Genomic DNA, 16,537 nt, shown 5'->3' with positions numbered 1-16,537 from the left:
TGTCTCCTTTTTTAAATGTGGATTTTTTTCATTTGAAAAATTTAACCATCTTGGCTCAGTCCTTCAAACAAGAAGCTTGTAAGCCTTGATAGTAGAGATGTCTCTATTCTCAGTCCTTCAAGCTGCGTCAAGTTTTTGAAAATACAAAAAGCCTGCAATGGGTAGATTTTTTGATCTTGACTTTTTTTGAGGAATAATTTGCTACATGTTAAGTAATGAAATATTGTCTGTGTAGCTTCATGTGGAAACATTTGGGATCCAATTTTCAAATTAGGACATCTACTTTTGACTATTAACAGCTAGATTTTTAAAAGACTGGAGAAGCTTTCCCCAGCCTCAGCAGAAATTTCTGGACCCAGATTTTCTAAAGAGCTCTCTTTCTGTTGAAGCACCTCTGTATTGACCAAGTAAAGAAAAAATTGCTTAGCATCCTTTAGATCCTCTTGTGACTGTAACATCAAGATTTCCTTTACAGAATCTTGTCATCTCTTTAAGTGTCTCTGGCTCCAGCTGTGGTTCTTTAGTTCTTTTGATCTTTCAGGCAGTAAAAGGCTTTTTCAGGCCCTCATGCGATGAGTTAGGCATTTATCATCAAATAGGACATATTTTCTGGCGTGGCCTGGCATAGACTGCACAGTTGGTAACCAGACCATGCCCTATGGTCCATTTTGCATCAAAGAGAAGGCACTAAATTCTATTGTGCTGAAGGGGGATATTTCACTAGTCTGAAAATCCAGCTGCGAGTCATAGCAAATACTGATTAAAATTCAAAGCTTAAATGCCTCTTTGTGAAACTCCCTAAGTACAATGAAACCAGAGGGTCAGAATCCTGGTAGGGAGTGGTGTCCAGGGACACTAGACTTGAAACTTCATAAAAAAAAAATCTCCACTGAGTTCTGAAAAGGCCTCACTTCCGTCATTTTTTTCTATGTCTAGGCAATCTTTTCTCACCCACAAATGAATCCCCAAAATTTCCTCTGTAGACCAATGTTTTGCTTTTCTGTAACCTGCATGTTCTGTCCCTGAGACCATCCTGACCAGGTTTTCTTTTCTTTGGTTGGACCTCTTCCCTTCCTAACATGTTTTCCAAAGGGGTGTGGGAGATAGTTCCAGTGCAGTCTTCCAGCAGAGGTATGGTACGTTCCAGCTACAGGCACACTGTGCTGGTAGTCAGCACAACCTCATTACTTCTGAAGTAGGAGTTAAGAGTCTTATATAACTCCTCTTAAAAGTGGACACTTTTCAGTAATGCATCTAAAGCCAAATTAGGCTATTTAGTTTTTGTGTTATTTATGCTTACTTAACATTTCCCAGAAATAATACTGATCTCTCAGTGGCTTTAGAGGTATTATTGTTCCTCATCTCAATAAGTACAAAACCATCCTGCCTGTTTGTTAGTACCATATTTACACAGAAGTACCCAATGCCTCATCAATAGGGTGGATAACCCCATTCTTCCCAGAAATTCAAGGTCACAATAGCCACCCACTTCCACCAATTGGTGATAGTGTAACCTTTATGATGGGTTACAGAATGATCTTGTGGGCACTCCTGATGGAAACCCAAAGTACATGCAGTACTTGGAGCCTGCTTTTCCTATCTCCTGGAGAGATTCATCATGGACAGACTCCAAAGCTTTTTATACAACATTTGCCCTCTCCTACAACATCAGGAAGAACAGATAGTTTTCCTGGGGTCCTGAGTTCCTACTTAGAAGGACCCTGATGTTAGGATGATGGTCCTCATACAAAAAAAAATATGGACATCGTATGTGAGGTCAAGCGAATTCAAGGGAAGCCAAGGATCCCTCTAGGACACATAGTATTTGGGATCCAGTTTTAGTAAGACACAGATAGAACTGATAACTTCTCAAACTGTAAATCCTCTTGTAGCATAGAAGGAGCTAGTTTCAGTCTTACTGCTGGCAGTGGCAGGTTTGCCTGTGCAAAATCATGTGGCCTTAGTACCAAATGCTGCTGACTGGTGGGCCCCCAGCACTAATCATGGACAGCAGCTCTGAATAGCTGCAGTTCAAATAAATTTTCACGACAGCCACAGCCTTTTCCAACGTAGCAAAGTGCATTTATAAGAACTAATTCTTCAGCCTTCATTCAGGCTGATTGGCAGTTACAGGAATAAGCCAAATCTGACTAAGCACAAAAATAAATGCCACTGATTTCAGGAATACTCTGGAGAGTTAGGGCCCAAGTAAGGGTTGGAGTCTGGAGTTTTGAGTGTTTGATGCAAATGCAAGGTTATAGGGTAAAAAGTACGTCCTAGCATAGCTTATGATTTCTCCTTACCCTTTTCCCCTTCTGACCTCCCCCAGAACTGCAGAGAACCCGCTGGAATGTGCTTTGCCCTTTCTGGAGAGGCATGGATGCTACACCCCATGCCCACCCTCCCTCTCCTCTGCCCGCCCGCCCCCTCAAGTCCTTGCTTGCTGTTCTGTTTTTCTACTTTCCCTAAATGCAACTTACTTTAAGCATGCATTATTATTAACATCCTACAGTAAAATTAAGCTATTATATAACCCATTTGTCGATCTCAGCCAATTTCTTCTATCTTTTTCTATGTCTATTTATGACGTACATCCAGACTGCACGTCCTTTTTTTTTTTTTTTCCTCTCCATGTTTATTTTGAAAAGAAGTGATTAAAAATAGATCTATTAAAAAAAAAAGCAACAGTGGAGGGTGGTGGGGTTTTTGGCCAACAACTGGAAACAAATTTAAATGGGCGGGGGAGGGAAGGGAAGAAAATCCAATCATTAAAAAAAAGAATATCCAAATGATGAAAGTGTCCCTAGACTGCTTTGTCTGTTCCTTGCAATGTATGCATCTGGTTCATTCATCTTTGAAAATGTGTGGAATACCTTTTCCTCTAAAAATAAATCTTTAAAACCCCACAATTGTTCTTATCTCCCTTCTTATTGGGAACAAAGTTCTCTTTTTCATTTTTGCTTTTTTTTTTAGTATATCTCTTCATAGTTATACTTTGATGTATTTCTTTTCAGTGGTTGAATTTCTATCTTAGATTTGGTTTGTTCCAATCTAATAATGAAAAAAAAAAAAAAAACAAACAAAACAAAAGAGTTATGAATTGTTTTCTGCAATTTTTCCCTCTATTTCCCTCTTTAAATAATGAACTACTTCACTGTCAGAATCCCACAGCTGTATTTTTGAGATTCTCCAGAGAATCTGAATATAAAAGCAATCTAATTTGAGAGCGGGGAAGGGGTGTGCCAACACAGTCATTACATTCGAAACAGTGATTTGATGTACTCAAGAACTGATTGTCTCAAATTATTGAGAATACTGATGTCAAATTGATGGACTTCAGCAAAGATGATTCTTGGAAGAAGGAGGCTGTGGGTAGCTACAGATTGAAGTTGTTCTAATTCCAATGCATAAAACTAGTTTCCTTGTTTTTTTGTTTTACTCTCTGGTTACTATTATTATTATTAGTTTATGTATTTTTACTGCTATTTTAGTAGGGAAAAGTTTTAACTGTTTTTATAATTTGAGAACTTTTAATGAAAATGTAAATATTAATACTATAATTATTAATTTTTTTGTAATTTGCATGTTGAAGAAGTTGCAACTTAGGGTTTGTGAGATTGTCAATGTTAGAGTTCTGTTCTTTCTTTTTGTTGATGGGCATGAATATGCTCATTTGTTTTTGTATATTGCCCATCCCTTCCTTACAGCCAGAAGCTCTAATGCTGCTAGATCACTCCGTACCGCCCTTACATGGACATGGCAACTGACTTACACATTCACTCCCATCATCCTCATCTCCTGTGTAGTACACTCATAGATATTTACACTTCCACTCCATCCACCCTAAGCATTTTTTCTTCCCATAAGTTCCCCTCTGCCACCCCTTTCTTTAGCATTGTTAAAATTTTATGTGCAGTCATCCATTCCTTAAAACACACACACACAAAAATTATAGAAAAAAAAAGAAAATGTTTAAAAAAATATATATCAAATTGACCAAAAAGGCAAAAAAGCAACAGACTTTGATTTTCAGAAAACATTATATATGTAGATATGCAAACAAGCAAAAATAAATTCTATAAAATGTACAGGATTTTTCATCTGTAATACGCTAACAACTTTACGTAAGATAAAAAAATACAACCAAAAAACAGCAGAAAAAAAAACAAAAACAAAAACTAAAAGTTCTAATTTGTTAAGGTGCAAGATTTTTTTCTTTTCATGTTATGTGGTGTGGATGTATGTGTTGTTGCCTCCCTGTATCGCCCTTTGTTGTAAAACAATTATATTAAAAAAAGAATAATAAACATTTTGCTAAAAAAGTTTTTAAGAAACAACAACGAAAAAAAAGCAAGTTACAAGAATGTGGCAATGCTTCTTGTCCAAGAGCATTCTTACACAACTTTCTTTTGTAAATTTTTCCTTTCATGCCAAAAAACATGCGGGCAATTTGTTGATGTAAGTTGACTGTTATGAAATCAATGTGGTATGCTTTCTAAATATTTTTATGTATTTTTGATGGCTTTTTTTTTTAAAGGAATAATATTTTTGATTTTCATCTTTTTTTTTTTTTTCAGTTCTCGTAGGTTTTAATCTTTCTTTTGTTAATAAAGTGAATGACTTGTTATGTTTTCCTTTTTCTGACCTTGTTGCTGTGGCATTTTTATTTTCTAGTATATGGGTTTGTTTTAGGAAAAATGTATAAATTCATTTATTTCTTTTTGAATCAGTTTGTATTTGCCTTTATGTTATGTGCTCTTTGTATATTGTCAATTACCAGATTGTACTGCGCATAGGAGGGGGTGAAGGAGCCTGTGGTAGTTTGCTCCTATTCTTTATAGGTCCCTCTCTACAGCTTTCTTTCCCTTTCCCAAAGTGAATCACCAGTAATGCCACTTCCTTTCACACTACTTAAATTGTGTGTAGTCTGGTGGTGTAGCCTTCGTGGAAGGTAAAAAACGGTGAGACTTCTTTAGCATTTTGGTAACTCTCAGGGTCTTCCCGCTGCAGTTCTACATCATTCCTACTTTATACCCATAAAGGGTTTTATTCCTTTCACTTTTCTTTGTTGCTGGTTATCTACCTGATGTCCAGTCTAAATGATACTCTCAAGTGTACTCTTACTAGGTAAATGCATCCATCATACTATGACTAGTATTAGGCTTCCTAATATAATACAAAGATGGTACATTTGGCAGACACTTCCCTAATGAAAGTCACATCCTGAACTTCTAAAATTTCCTTATTTCAAAAGTGATATGGATTATTTTTTTTTAAAATAAGCTTTTATTAAAAAAAAAAAAGGCAAAAAAGCAGCTGAACTTTGTTTTAAGTACATATGTTTTCAGTATTCCTGCATAGTAATGCTGTGCTTGATAGGTATCTTAGGTGCAACTGTCAAGTCCCTTGAGCAACTGAAAACAAAACAAATAATTACAGTGAGAAGGAAGCTGTGACCACTTAATCATAAGAGTTTAAAATAGAATATTTTTCAGTTGTAAGGGACCTGCAATGATCATCTAGTCCAGCTGCCTGACCACTTCAGGGCTGAAAAAAAGTTAAAGCATGTTATTAAGGGTGTTGTCCAAATGCCTCTTAAACACTGACAGGTTTGGGGCATGGACCACCTCTCTAGGAAGTCTGTTCCAGGGTTTGATCACCCTCTCGGTACTCAGTAAAGAAATGCTTCCTAATGTCCTATCTAAACCTCCCCTGGCACAGCTTTGAGACATTTCCAAGTGTCCTGTCACTGAATAACAGGGGGAAGAGATCAGGACCTCCAAATAATGATGGGAGACAGAGGAGTGCACGTTTCAACTGGTTCAGAGCAGCTCAGTGTCTGGGCACTGAAATACTTATTTTTTGCTGCAGAATCCTGCCCACAGACATGATGTCAGGTCCTCTCTGGAAGGTATTAGTATCCATTACACAAAGGTAACCAAGAATTTACAGCAATGAAACATAGCCCATCACTAACATAGGATTAATCACTTAAACTCTGTGCCTTCTTGTTGCTCATAAGCCATGTATTAAGAAGCACCGCAATAACTACTGTATTTTAATATAGGTTGGGGGGCTTAGGAAAGATTTTCAACCAACTCCACCAGAAGAAGTACAGTTTTATGTAATCACTTCAAGGACTATATAATTTCTGAAAGGAAAAGGAGATATTTGAGATGAAAAGTTGCAGTCTTCCATTGTGAAAATGATGTCTTTCTCTCTACTACTGACTGTCAATTGCAATTAAATCAGACTGCAGAGAGGAGAAAATATTAAGAATGTTCATCTACTAAGTTTCCTGTTAGTATCATCTTTCCTGTGAATCAGGTACTACGTTCTGAATAATTTCCCCAGAGAACTCAAAGGAGAATTAACTAAGACACCATTAGACTGAAATTTAGGAACTCAGTCATTTAATAAGGAATTATTGTGTTGATACAGAGGGGAAAAAGGTAAGGAATTATTATCTGTGGCAAGTATTTCATACTAAAGGTTGAGTCGAACTTCAGAGGAACAACATAAGAATAAAATGCAAATGACAGACTTAGGATGCAGAGTTTCAAGGACCTGCAGACATGGCTAAGTTGTGCAGCCTTTTTGGATGGCATTTATAAGCTTTTCAACCACAGCTGGAAAAGAGAGAGAATATAAGGGTGTGTCCCTTATCATCGCTGAGAGAAGATGAATCTTTCAGGCTTCATTTTTGCGTGCCTTTTGTCCTGTGTTAGTTTGATGCCGGAGTCTCCAGTGAAGTAGTTGTGGCTCTAAAGATGAAAGCCCCTGCTGCTGCAATTCTAGCCTTTTTTTTTTTTTTGTGCCCTCTGCATTCATGACTCGGCTGCAACATCCTCACAGTTCATAAGGCTCCTATTAAATTTTTAACACTCTGTATTTTCCAGTGGCAGAGAACTCTTACTGGAGATCAGCCTCAGAGGTATGAATTATATATCTATAAATATGTTCATAAAGCAGAATGCAGGGCAGCTCCAAGGCTAAAGTAGACCTTTTATATCCCCAGTGATCTTGGTAGTTTAAAGAAAAGCACAACTCTGTGAAAACAGTATATGTGCTAGATTTAAAGGCTAACTTTTAAGGAATATACACTCACTGTGGGGTTTGTTTTTTTTTGGAAAGAGAAGGCCAAGAAGAGCATTAGAGTGCTCAGGATAAAGTTTCCAGCCTCATAGACCCCAGTTCTCTCAGCGTTGTTTCCAGTGTGCTGTTCATAGATTTGTTTTGCAACTGTACTGTTCACAGACAAACTAATTTTGTGTTTGTATCACTGCAGAGGAAAGCGTTTTATCTGTTTCCTTTTTGTTTAATTCTTTGATGTTGGGTTGCCAACAGAAGCTTTTTAAAAACTATGTTTCTGTTTGGGAAACATCCATCCCCTGCTTGGAGAGAAAGCACAGCGTAGGTGAAACATGAATGTGGAAAATCTTTGTGAAATCTTTGGATTGCTAAAGCAATCCTGAACTCACAGCGTATCAGTGAACACTGTTAACTGGTGCCTAACAGCCAACAGAAAAAAGGGGAAAAGAAACCTGTAACTACAGGACACAGCCCATATTATTCCCAAATAGAATCTTAGTCTATGACTTTTTGTTCTAAAGCCACGCTCCAAACTGGGTGGCAGCCTTGTCATTTTGTTTTAAGCACAGAACAATTTGGAAATAAAAGCTGTACATTTTATTCAAGGCTGCAAAGCATTAAATTTGCAATTGAAAAAAATGGTAGACACTGTGAGAAAAATAAAAACTTCAGATAGGAAAATAAAAACATAAAACCTGTCTCAAATGTATTTCCCTTCCAAAGTGTCATGTGAGGTTTTTCAGGGACTTCTCTACGGCTTTTTGTGGAGATCCAAATCTTTAAAGCATTTGCCCTCCACAGCAAACCTTTCAGGATCTGACTCCAATGTAAGATGTTCTTGGCAATTCAGTGGCACTTCATCTTTTAAATCTCTCAGAGCTTACCTTTTAAACCAACGTGGGCCCCTGGGCAAGAGCCACCACTTCTCCATCAAAGGACCTCTGGCTCTAGGCAGCTTCCTGCTGCCTGAGCTGTCATTTCATGATAGATAGTTCCCCTTACACTCACACTTGTCATCTGCCTGCCCTCAGACTCCCCCTTGTGTCTTTACAAGTAGAAATGTAGTACCAGCAACAGCGTTTGCAGGTATGATACGAAAGGTTGCACTTGCATCCCTCCATAGATGTTGCTGGTCATGTTTCTCACACTTTTCTGTGTGCTTTTCAGATTTTACATTCTCTGTTATCCTTAAATAACATGTTTCTTTTAGAATGAGTGGCATTTTTATCACACCATTTTAAAGGATGTTTTAACTCTGCTGTAAATCACATACCTCAAGAAGTATTTTTGAGCCTGCATCCTATTAGACCTACAAGTTCTAGCTTACTGTGCGTTTTGTATAAATGCCTAACATAGCAATAAAACAGAAGCCAGCTTTGATAACCAGAGTGCTTTTTCTGAGTTGCTTTCTACCACACAGCTTTTTTTCAGTCTCACAGCTTCTTCCATTACAGACAGAAAAATAAAAAATTTGAAGCATCATTACCACCCTTGCAGCCATCTCCCCAAAAGTATGTTGTCTTAAGTAAATGTAACAAATTAACTTCTTGATGGAGAACTGATTCCTAATGAAGGACCTTTAACAATCTCTTTATTTCTTTAATATACAGGCAAATGTAGAATGGATCACTGGACATTTTGGAATGAAACAGGAGATGAGATTAAGTGATTGTGTTAATCTAGCCTCCTGATATGAAAGTTATTTCTCCTCTCACATGTATTGTGAGATTAAAAATATGTAAAACTCGTTCCTGATTCTGTCCTATTGTCTTCCATCCAACAGACCTGCTGGAATCAAAAAGCTCTGATCTCTCCATCACTTATGTGAAACCCCATCACCATAACAACTTTATCAACTTTTCTTAACATTTCAGGAAGACCATAATTATTTTATAGTTGCAGTAGTCTTGATCATTGGCTCAAGTCCTCAACAGTGACAAAAAACTGTAGAACTGGTTTTAAGGGAAGTCTTACTGGAACAAAAAAAAAAAAAACAAGATCTTCCTATTACATGTACAATATTACTAATTCCTTCCAGAAAAGAAATAATTAATAGGACCAAAATAATTTGTCTTTGGAAGAAAACTGCCTGAAGTGTTGCTCCGGAGGGTGGCAGATAACTGCATACCAGTGCTGTGTACCAGTATAACAGATTTTAAGAACAAAGGCACTTTAAAGTTCTAGATGAGCAATTAAAAGCTGTCAGACTGATTTTTTTCCAATTGGGTGTCACAGATGGTGCATGAAAATCACAGATGAATACTATTTTTTAATAGCAAAACACTGATCTTAAAAACTCATTTAAAGGGACATTACCTATCCCTGACTGTCTGGAACTTATATTCCTGAATTATGCAATTTTATGTAATGTGCACTTAAATGATTTTTTTAAAAATTCATTTTGTACCAGACACACAGATGATCTTTCCCTCTGAGGCACAATGCAAGTTTATCTTGGGACCACCTGTTTGCAGAGATTATAGATGCCCTACTCTAACCATGGATAGGGCTTCTGGACATATATAAATCATATTACATGCTCCAATTTCTACATTACACAGACTACAGCTCAGATGCACAAGCACAAATTGCTGTGTAGCCATTTGGCAGCCTGCATTTTCTGCTATTTCCATAGGGGTTTTTTCTAATATACGTAGTTTGAAGGGGTTGCCATTATTTTACACATATAAAACTTATTTCTTGTTCTTCTATCCAGTAACAGAAATGGTATGAACATGCTGAGGAAGCTCAGAAAACTAAAAGTATTTAAATTGACCCTTTGCATCTTAGCTTAAAACTAACTTTGCATGAAAGTAGGTTAAGAGACTATGTAAAATACCACGTTTATTATTTTGGCCTAATTTCTACCCTGGTACCCCTGAGATAAATCTGACAGTTTCAATTGATTAAACTGTGTCACCACTTAATTTCTCATTAAGGATAAGAATAAGCTATATTGCTAGTTCAGCTATGCAGATTTAATCAAACTGTTAAGTACGTTTTTCAGTATATTGCTATCTTCAATATGTAATTTGTTCAAATATATTGCTCTTCAAATATATTTAGAAGGGATTATGATTTTAGACCATATTCTTTATAGAACTCCCATGGACATTGCTGGCAGTATTCAAGGGGAAACAAGTGCATGCAATATATAGTGTAGGTAGGAAAGAGCAGAATTTGACCCTGATACTGTTCAGCATCATAACAATGCCAAACTGTTCATTAGCAGTTATTAATACATAAGAAAACTACAGTAAAATTATTAATTTAGAAGATAAAATTTATTTTGCATATCTTTCCTAAACTAATGGTGAGTATAAATAAAATTTTCCCATGCATTAGAAATATTTCCTACTGAGTTGCATCCCTTCCAACAGATTTAGATGACTACTCATGGTGTCAGATGAAATCTTCAGTTTATATTTAAAACAGCTAGTTTAAGTGGCTAGCCAAAGAAAAATTGCCCAAGGGAGAATTTATACACAAACTTTCAAAAGCGATATGGCTCACCCTAAAAAAGTGTCATTGACCTGATGTCAGCAGAAAACTATATGATCTAGACTAAATGAATTAAAGAAATACATTATGCTTCCACATCAGAGTAAAACAATGGAGTAGTAATTATCCATACACTCAAATACAGAAGTACAGTCATATTACAATAAATAGACAAAACAAGACTACTACCCTAAAAGTTGCAATATTGCTGCTCAGAAACCAAATTTTGGAAATGACACATTGATTTTCTTGTTTCTGTTGCAGCTTACACTGTGGGAAAGCACAAAAGTTACAGATATAGCTTCCTTGTTCTACTTCAAGAGTAGACCATAAGCCTGCCTTATATTTAGTCTTTTGTAGGCAGGTAACCATCACCCTAGGAAAAAGTAACCCTGGTCACAGAAGAAATAACAGTAGGTGTGAAGAAAACTTTTGTTGTTTTCCCAGCCACTGCTGGGCTCGAGTACTAATTTGTGTTATCAGAGTCCTCATTCAGTTTTATCATCAATCACAATAAAGTCTATATAATTTTTTAATCAAATTATAGTAAAAGAATATCAAGAAGAACTGAAGATCAAGATGGTATGGCATTAGTAGTGCCAAAAGATGCAAGGAAAGAGGCATCCCTAGTCCCATCCCTAGTGTCAAACAAAATGGTAAAGAAAGATTAAAAAGAGATGAACAAATGTTGAGTAGAGCTCTGTACCTTAATGGACCCCAGTAAGTACTTGGTTCTTTTTCCATCCCTCACTTTCATGAATCTTCCCACAATTGATTAATGAGGCAACAATCAAGAAGAAATGGTTGAATGGGAAAGAGCTTAGGGAAAGGCCTTAGAAACTGCTACAGAAGGAGTGCGGAAGAGGATAAATGCCAATATCATCTTAAATGAAAAGAATCAGAGAAGGAAAAACTGGCAAGATGAGCAGTAAAATCTATTTAGGACAACTTTGTTCTATGGAAGTCTAAAATAATTAATTTTAACAGTCTTGTATCTAAATGCTTAAGAAAGATTACTACCAAAAATCAGTGTCCACAGAGTCACTTGAGAGTATCTTCAAAAATAAAAATAAATGTTGGTCCCAAGACAGTCAGTATGTACCTAGCATAGGCTAAAAGAGCGTGGAAATGGAACATGCAGTTTTCCAACATCAAAGCTGGGTGGGAGGGAAGAATGACAGGCACCCCCAGAAAAGTATGTTGGTAGTGTAGTTAGGAAGAGAACGCTTTTTTGTAATGCCCAAATCCTCTAGTGCCCTTGAGTTAAGTGGATTGAAAATGTGTCATTAAAATGTACTAATCCTCTTTTTTTTCTCTTTTGCATCCCAGGAGGTGAATTAGTTATCCCTCTACTTGTAGAAGACCCTTTAGATATCCCTCCTATTGCTACTCGTGCACCTTTCATTACACTTCCCCCTACCTTTCGCCCCCTCCTCACCATTATTGAGACCACCAAAGATTCCCTGTCCATGACCTCTGAGGCGGGGTTACCTTGCTTGTCGGACCAAGGCAGCGATGGTTGTGATGATGATGGCTTGGTGATATCTGGGTATGGCTCAGGGGAAACCTTTGACTCTAACCTACCCCCTACTGATGATGAAGATTTTTACACCACCTTCTCCTTGGTAACAGATAAGAGTCTTTCCACTTCAATCTTCGAAGGTGGCTACAAAGCACACGCACCCAAGTGGGAATCCAAGGACTTTAGACCTAACAAAGTCTCCGAAACTGGTAGGACTACTACCACGTCTTTGTCCCCTGAGCTGATCCGCTCCACAGCTTCGTCCTCGACTGGGATGGTACCCAAATTGCCAGCTGGCAAAATGAATAACCGTGAGCTCAAACCCCAGCCTGACATAGTCTTGCTTCCGTTGCCCACTGCCTATGAGCTAGACAGCACAAAGCTGAAGAGCCCGCTAATCACTTCCCCCATGTTCCGTAATGTGCCCACAGCAAACCCCACGGAGCCAGGAATCAGACGGGTTCCGGGGGCCTCAGAGGTGGTCCGTGAGTCGAGCAGCACAACGGGGATGGTCGTCGGCATTGTGGCTGCTGCTGCCCTCTGCATCCTCATCCTCCTGTACGCCATGTACAAGTACAGGAACAGGGACGAAGGGTCCTATCAGGTGGACGAGACGCGGAACTACATCAGCAACTCAGCCCAGAGCAATGGCACGCTCATGAAGGAGAAGCAGCAGAGCTCAAAGAGCGGCCACAAGAAACAGAAAAACAAGGACAAAGAGTATTATGTGTAAAAAAGAATACTTATTTATATATAAATATATAAATACTTAATGAGATTTAACTGAAAAATCAGAACCATTGCAGCAAACAAGATTGGGAGATATCGTTTGTGGGAAAAAGTATTGGTAAAAAAAAAATCAGCAGTTGACTGTTATTGTCTCAGTCATCGCTTGGAGTCAGCAAACTCTGCCCTAATGTATTATAAAGCACACTTAGCATTCTGGAGATGGCGCGCACAGCTCTGCCCTGTTAGTGAACTTGGATGTCTCCAAATCTCCTCCTCCGCTGAACTTTCTGCAAAGGTAGAAGACTTCATGGCTTACTTGTTTCATATCTCCAAGTGAGTCTTTAACAATGGTCATGATCCCTGACTGTATCAATAATTTTTCAATTTACTTATTTAAGAAAAAAAAAAAAAGGAAGGAAAAAGAAAAAATGCAAACATTATTAAACAACAGAAAAATAATGAACAAACTGATCTGGCCATGTCCAGCATACATATAATTTTTCGAGATTGGAGGAGGGGAATAAATTATTTTGGAGATTGTTGGGGTTTTGTTTGGTTTGGTTTGTTTCTTGGGTTGTTTTTTGTTTGGTTGTTTGTTGGGGTTTTTTTGTTACTTTTGGGTGTGGGAGGGAGGGTGGAGAGGAATGGTGTGGGGGGTGAACCAGGACTTGAGAAGAAATCTCGGAAAAGAAAAAAATCCATAATAAATAAAGACAGACTATTGCCATATATGAACTCAAAAGCTACCCATGGTGTTTACTCTGCATATCTGGTTGTGTTGTCTCTAGAATCTGTTGTCTTGCAGTAAGTTGTTTGCTAACAACACAGTGAAAGTGTCTAATGGGTGGTGCTGAAGAAAATTATGTTGGAAAGCTGGTTCCCTTGGTTCTGGCTCCAGTATTTGCAATTGAACTGAAGAATGGATGGGTTTGGGTCTGTTCTGATCAGTCATTGTCTTTATTTGAAAATATCACTTAGTGATGCATTAGCACAGCCAAACTAATGGTTAAAGGGATTTGAAAATTTAAAAAAGAATGCTTAAAAAATGGTTAGCCATGCTGAGCTGAATATACCATGCAAAAATAAAGGAGCCTTCCTTTGGGTTCTGGTTCTGTGACTGATTGCAATGCATGCAAAAAATAACAATAAATCAGTTTAATAAAGCGATCAGAACGACACCACTGGAGTTCAACTTGTGACGAAACCCATAAATGTCAGAAAAGCTAAACACTTGTAAAAGAATGCAAAATACATAGATTTTTGACATAAAACTGTTTTTCATATGTAATATTTTAATTTTGTAGCTTGACATTTCACATCATCTCTGTCTTTCCATTTGCCCTATTCTCCCTTTTCCTTCTCTTTTATATAAAAGAAAATAAACTGCTGTGACACACAAAAAATAATAAAGATAAAGGAATTTAATAATATATATATATATACACACACAGATATATTTATCATGGTATGTTTGATGGGACGACTGGAACAGAAGTTCTGTTATGGTCTTAATGTGGAATGAGAATGTTCCTAAAGAACAAAGTAAAATGAAACAGACAACAAAAGCAAACCTTAAAATGTGAAGGGAGCGTGTGTTTTAGCTTTGTCACAGTTACCTGTGTCAAAAAAAAAAAATCTGAAATTTTGTTTACATATTTTACTACTATTTTTTTTGCTAGTATAATTTCTATATGGATACCTTGATGGTGTATATACAGTTTTATGGTTAAATTGGGAACATCTTTTGGTTTTATTTAACTTATTTAATTTGGTTGTTTGCTTTCTACATTTTCCCAGTTATTGTGAAAAGGATTATCTTCCTGTACAGAACAATAGCCAGGTGGTTTGATGGCCATGCCTGTCATGTGCAAAAAAGGAAATGAGGGAAAGAGATACAGAGAGACAGAGAGGAAAACAACAAAAAACGAGATGGATTGAGAACTCTGGAATATCAGAAATGTACTCTTTTTTCTGTATACAGATGAAAACTAATCAGCTGTTTAGGTTTAGAAATCTACTCTTGCTGGTGTTTATAAGTCGCATGAATATTTGACTTTGAAGAAGTGTCATCAAATACACACACGCACATAGGAACTTACATTCAAAAGAAACAGCCTTCTCAAACATTTAGAGAAGACGCTTTCATGTTAACAAAAGTTTTCAGTGCGTGTATGTGTGCGTGTGTGTGGTGCGTGTGCTTGTGTGCGAGGTTGAGCTTTTTTTTCCTTTTTTATTTTTTATACTAAAAAGAAAAAAAAAGACAGGTTTTAAAAAGGTATGAAAGCACGATTTTAGAGGACTTAACTGGCCGAAACTATATAAAGTTGATTATATCTTGATGTCTGTAAAAGATTGCTGTTCTTGGAGTCTTGAAGTCTTGTGAAATGATTTCCTGCTTTATTTCTTCCTTTCCTTTTTGCTTTCCTTTTTTAAGTTAAGGGAAAAAGATTTACACTTTCCTTTTTTTGTGTAAGTTTCTACTGGACAGTTTTTGGGAACATGTGCATTTCTGTATGTGGGCTTCTACCATATCCCTGTTGCTTTATGGACAACGTTAAAAACTTTTATTTGAGTTATTGTGATGTTATTGGGTTTCTTTTCCCCCTTTCTTTTTCTTCCTTTTGGTTATTTTTCTTTTCTTATTTGCATTTTGTTTAAAGATATGCTTAGCAATAAAATGTTCTTCCCAAAGCCCTGGGTGTTGCTGGGTTTTTATTTCTGAAAGACTTAAGAGAAATTCCAGACCTTTAAAGGTGAAAAGTAATCTGCGAAGCAGGTATCCCCTACCCCATGGGAATGTCTAATCACCAGATTATAGAATCATGTTCATATTTGCATTCTTTCTTTAGTCAAATTAATCATAATTCTTTCCTTTGCAGGGACATAAATGCAATTTGAGTGTGGGGGTCTACCTCACACCACTCCTGGTCCCTTGTTCCCCACCACTGCCTCAGTAGGTAGAAGAGTAGTTCTGTGGAACGTGGGTTTCAGTGACCTCAGATAAAAGGTAGAACTGCTGCTGAAAATGTTTTACCACTAGCTTTTTTTATAAAAGAGGTTATTGATTTGCCTCTTTCAATAACCCAAGCCTTGCTCAGCATTTGAAAGAAAAACACAGCTGTTTTGCCTCCAAGAGGAGACTGTAGGTCTGGATCCTTAGGGCAAAAGGTCTGCTTTCCAGCAGAGGAGTTCAAGGTATTTGAGGGATAAGATTTGGGGCCCAGCCCAGCCTCAGTAATTCCTTTCTGGCTAGCTATTCGCAGCTGCATACCTAGGGCATTGACTTAGTATGCCCTTTCTAATGTGCTGCCTGTTTTCAGTCTCCCTTTGAAGCGTGTAGTCCTCCCCATGATGTTTAAGGGATTCTGGATTCCTCTCCTGTGGCTAGGAGCCTTACATTTGATGTGCTGCAGCAGCTGTATCTTTCAGAGGATTTGGCTCGCCAATTTGATACAGAAAAATGTTTGCATCATTTTATATGAGGATCTAACTTAGGTTCTCTGAATTTATATGTGACTTTCCATGCACTATGGATCTTACTTGGGTACCTCAAGTAAATGGTCTGAGTGCTCACTCCTTACAGGTAGGCTCTGAGGCTCCCAAAACCTCTATCACAGCTGCTGCTTGCCCTTCACTGTCTTCCTGAGCATTACGGTATATTATGATTCTGGTTCTCATGCAAAATTGCCAATA

The 16,537-nt window shown here is 37.5% G+C and overlaps 1 protein-coding gene across 5 annotated transcripts in view; it reads left to right on the top strand.

The window, feature by feature from the left end:
- NRXN3 (neurexin 3) overlaps positions 1 to 15,529 on the top strand; it is a gene marked incomplete at its 5' end in the record, with an annotated part of 972,314 nt that extends 956,785 nt beyond the window's left edge. For 3 of the 5 annotated variants that reach the window (XM_082057638.1, XM_082057640.1, XM_082057639.1), the window contains one exon: positions 12,547 to 15,529. In XM_082057638.1, the coding sequence (XP_081913764.1) occupies positions 12,547 to 12,848 (302 nt within the window). In that variant the 3' untranslated portion in view covers positions 12,849 to 15,529. Of the gene's footprint in view, positions 1 to 11,922 lie in introns of all 5 variants that reach the window. The other 2 variants (XM_082057637.1, XM_082057641.1) reach the window with 1 other exon arrangement.
- Positions 15,530 to 16,537: the final 1,008 nt, after the last annotated feature.

The sequence above is a fragment of the Streptopelia decaocto genome, assembly GCF_964273445.1.
Source record: "Streptopelia decaocto genome assembly, chromosome: 7".
Classification (NCBI taxonomy): domain Eukaryota; kingdom Metazoa; phylum Chordata; class Aves; order Columbiformes; family Columbidae; genus Streptopelia; species Streptopelia decaocto.
The sequence above is the reverse complement of the archived record's forward strand: the minus strand, read 5'-3'. Positions and strand labels throughout refer to the sequence as shown.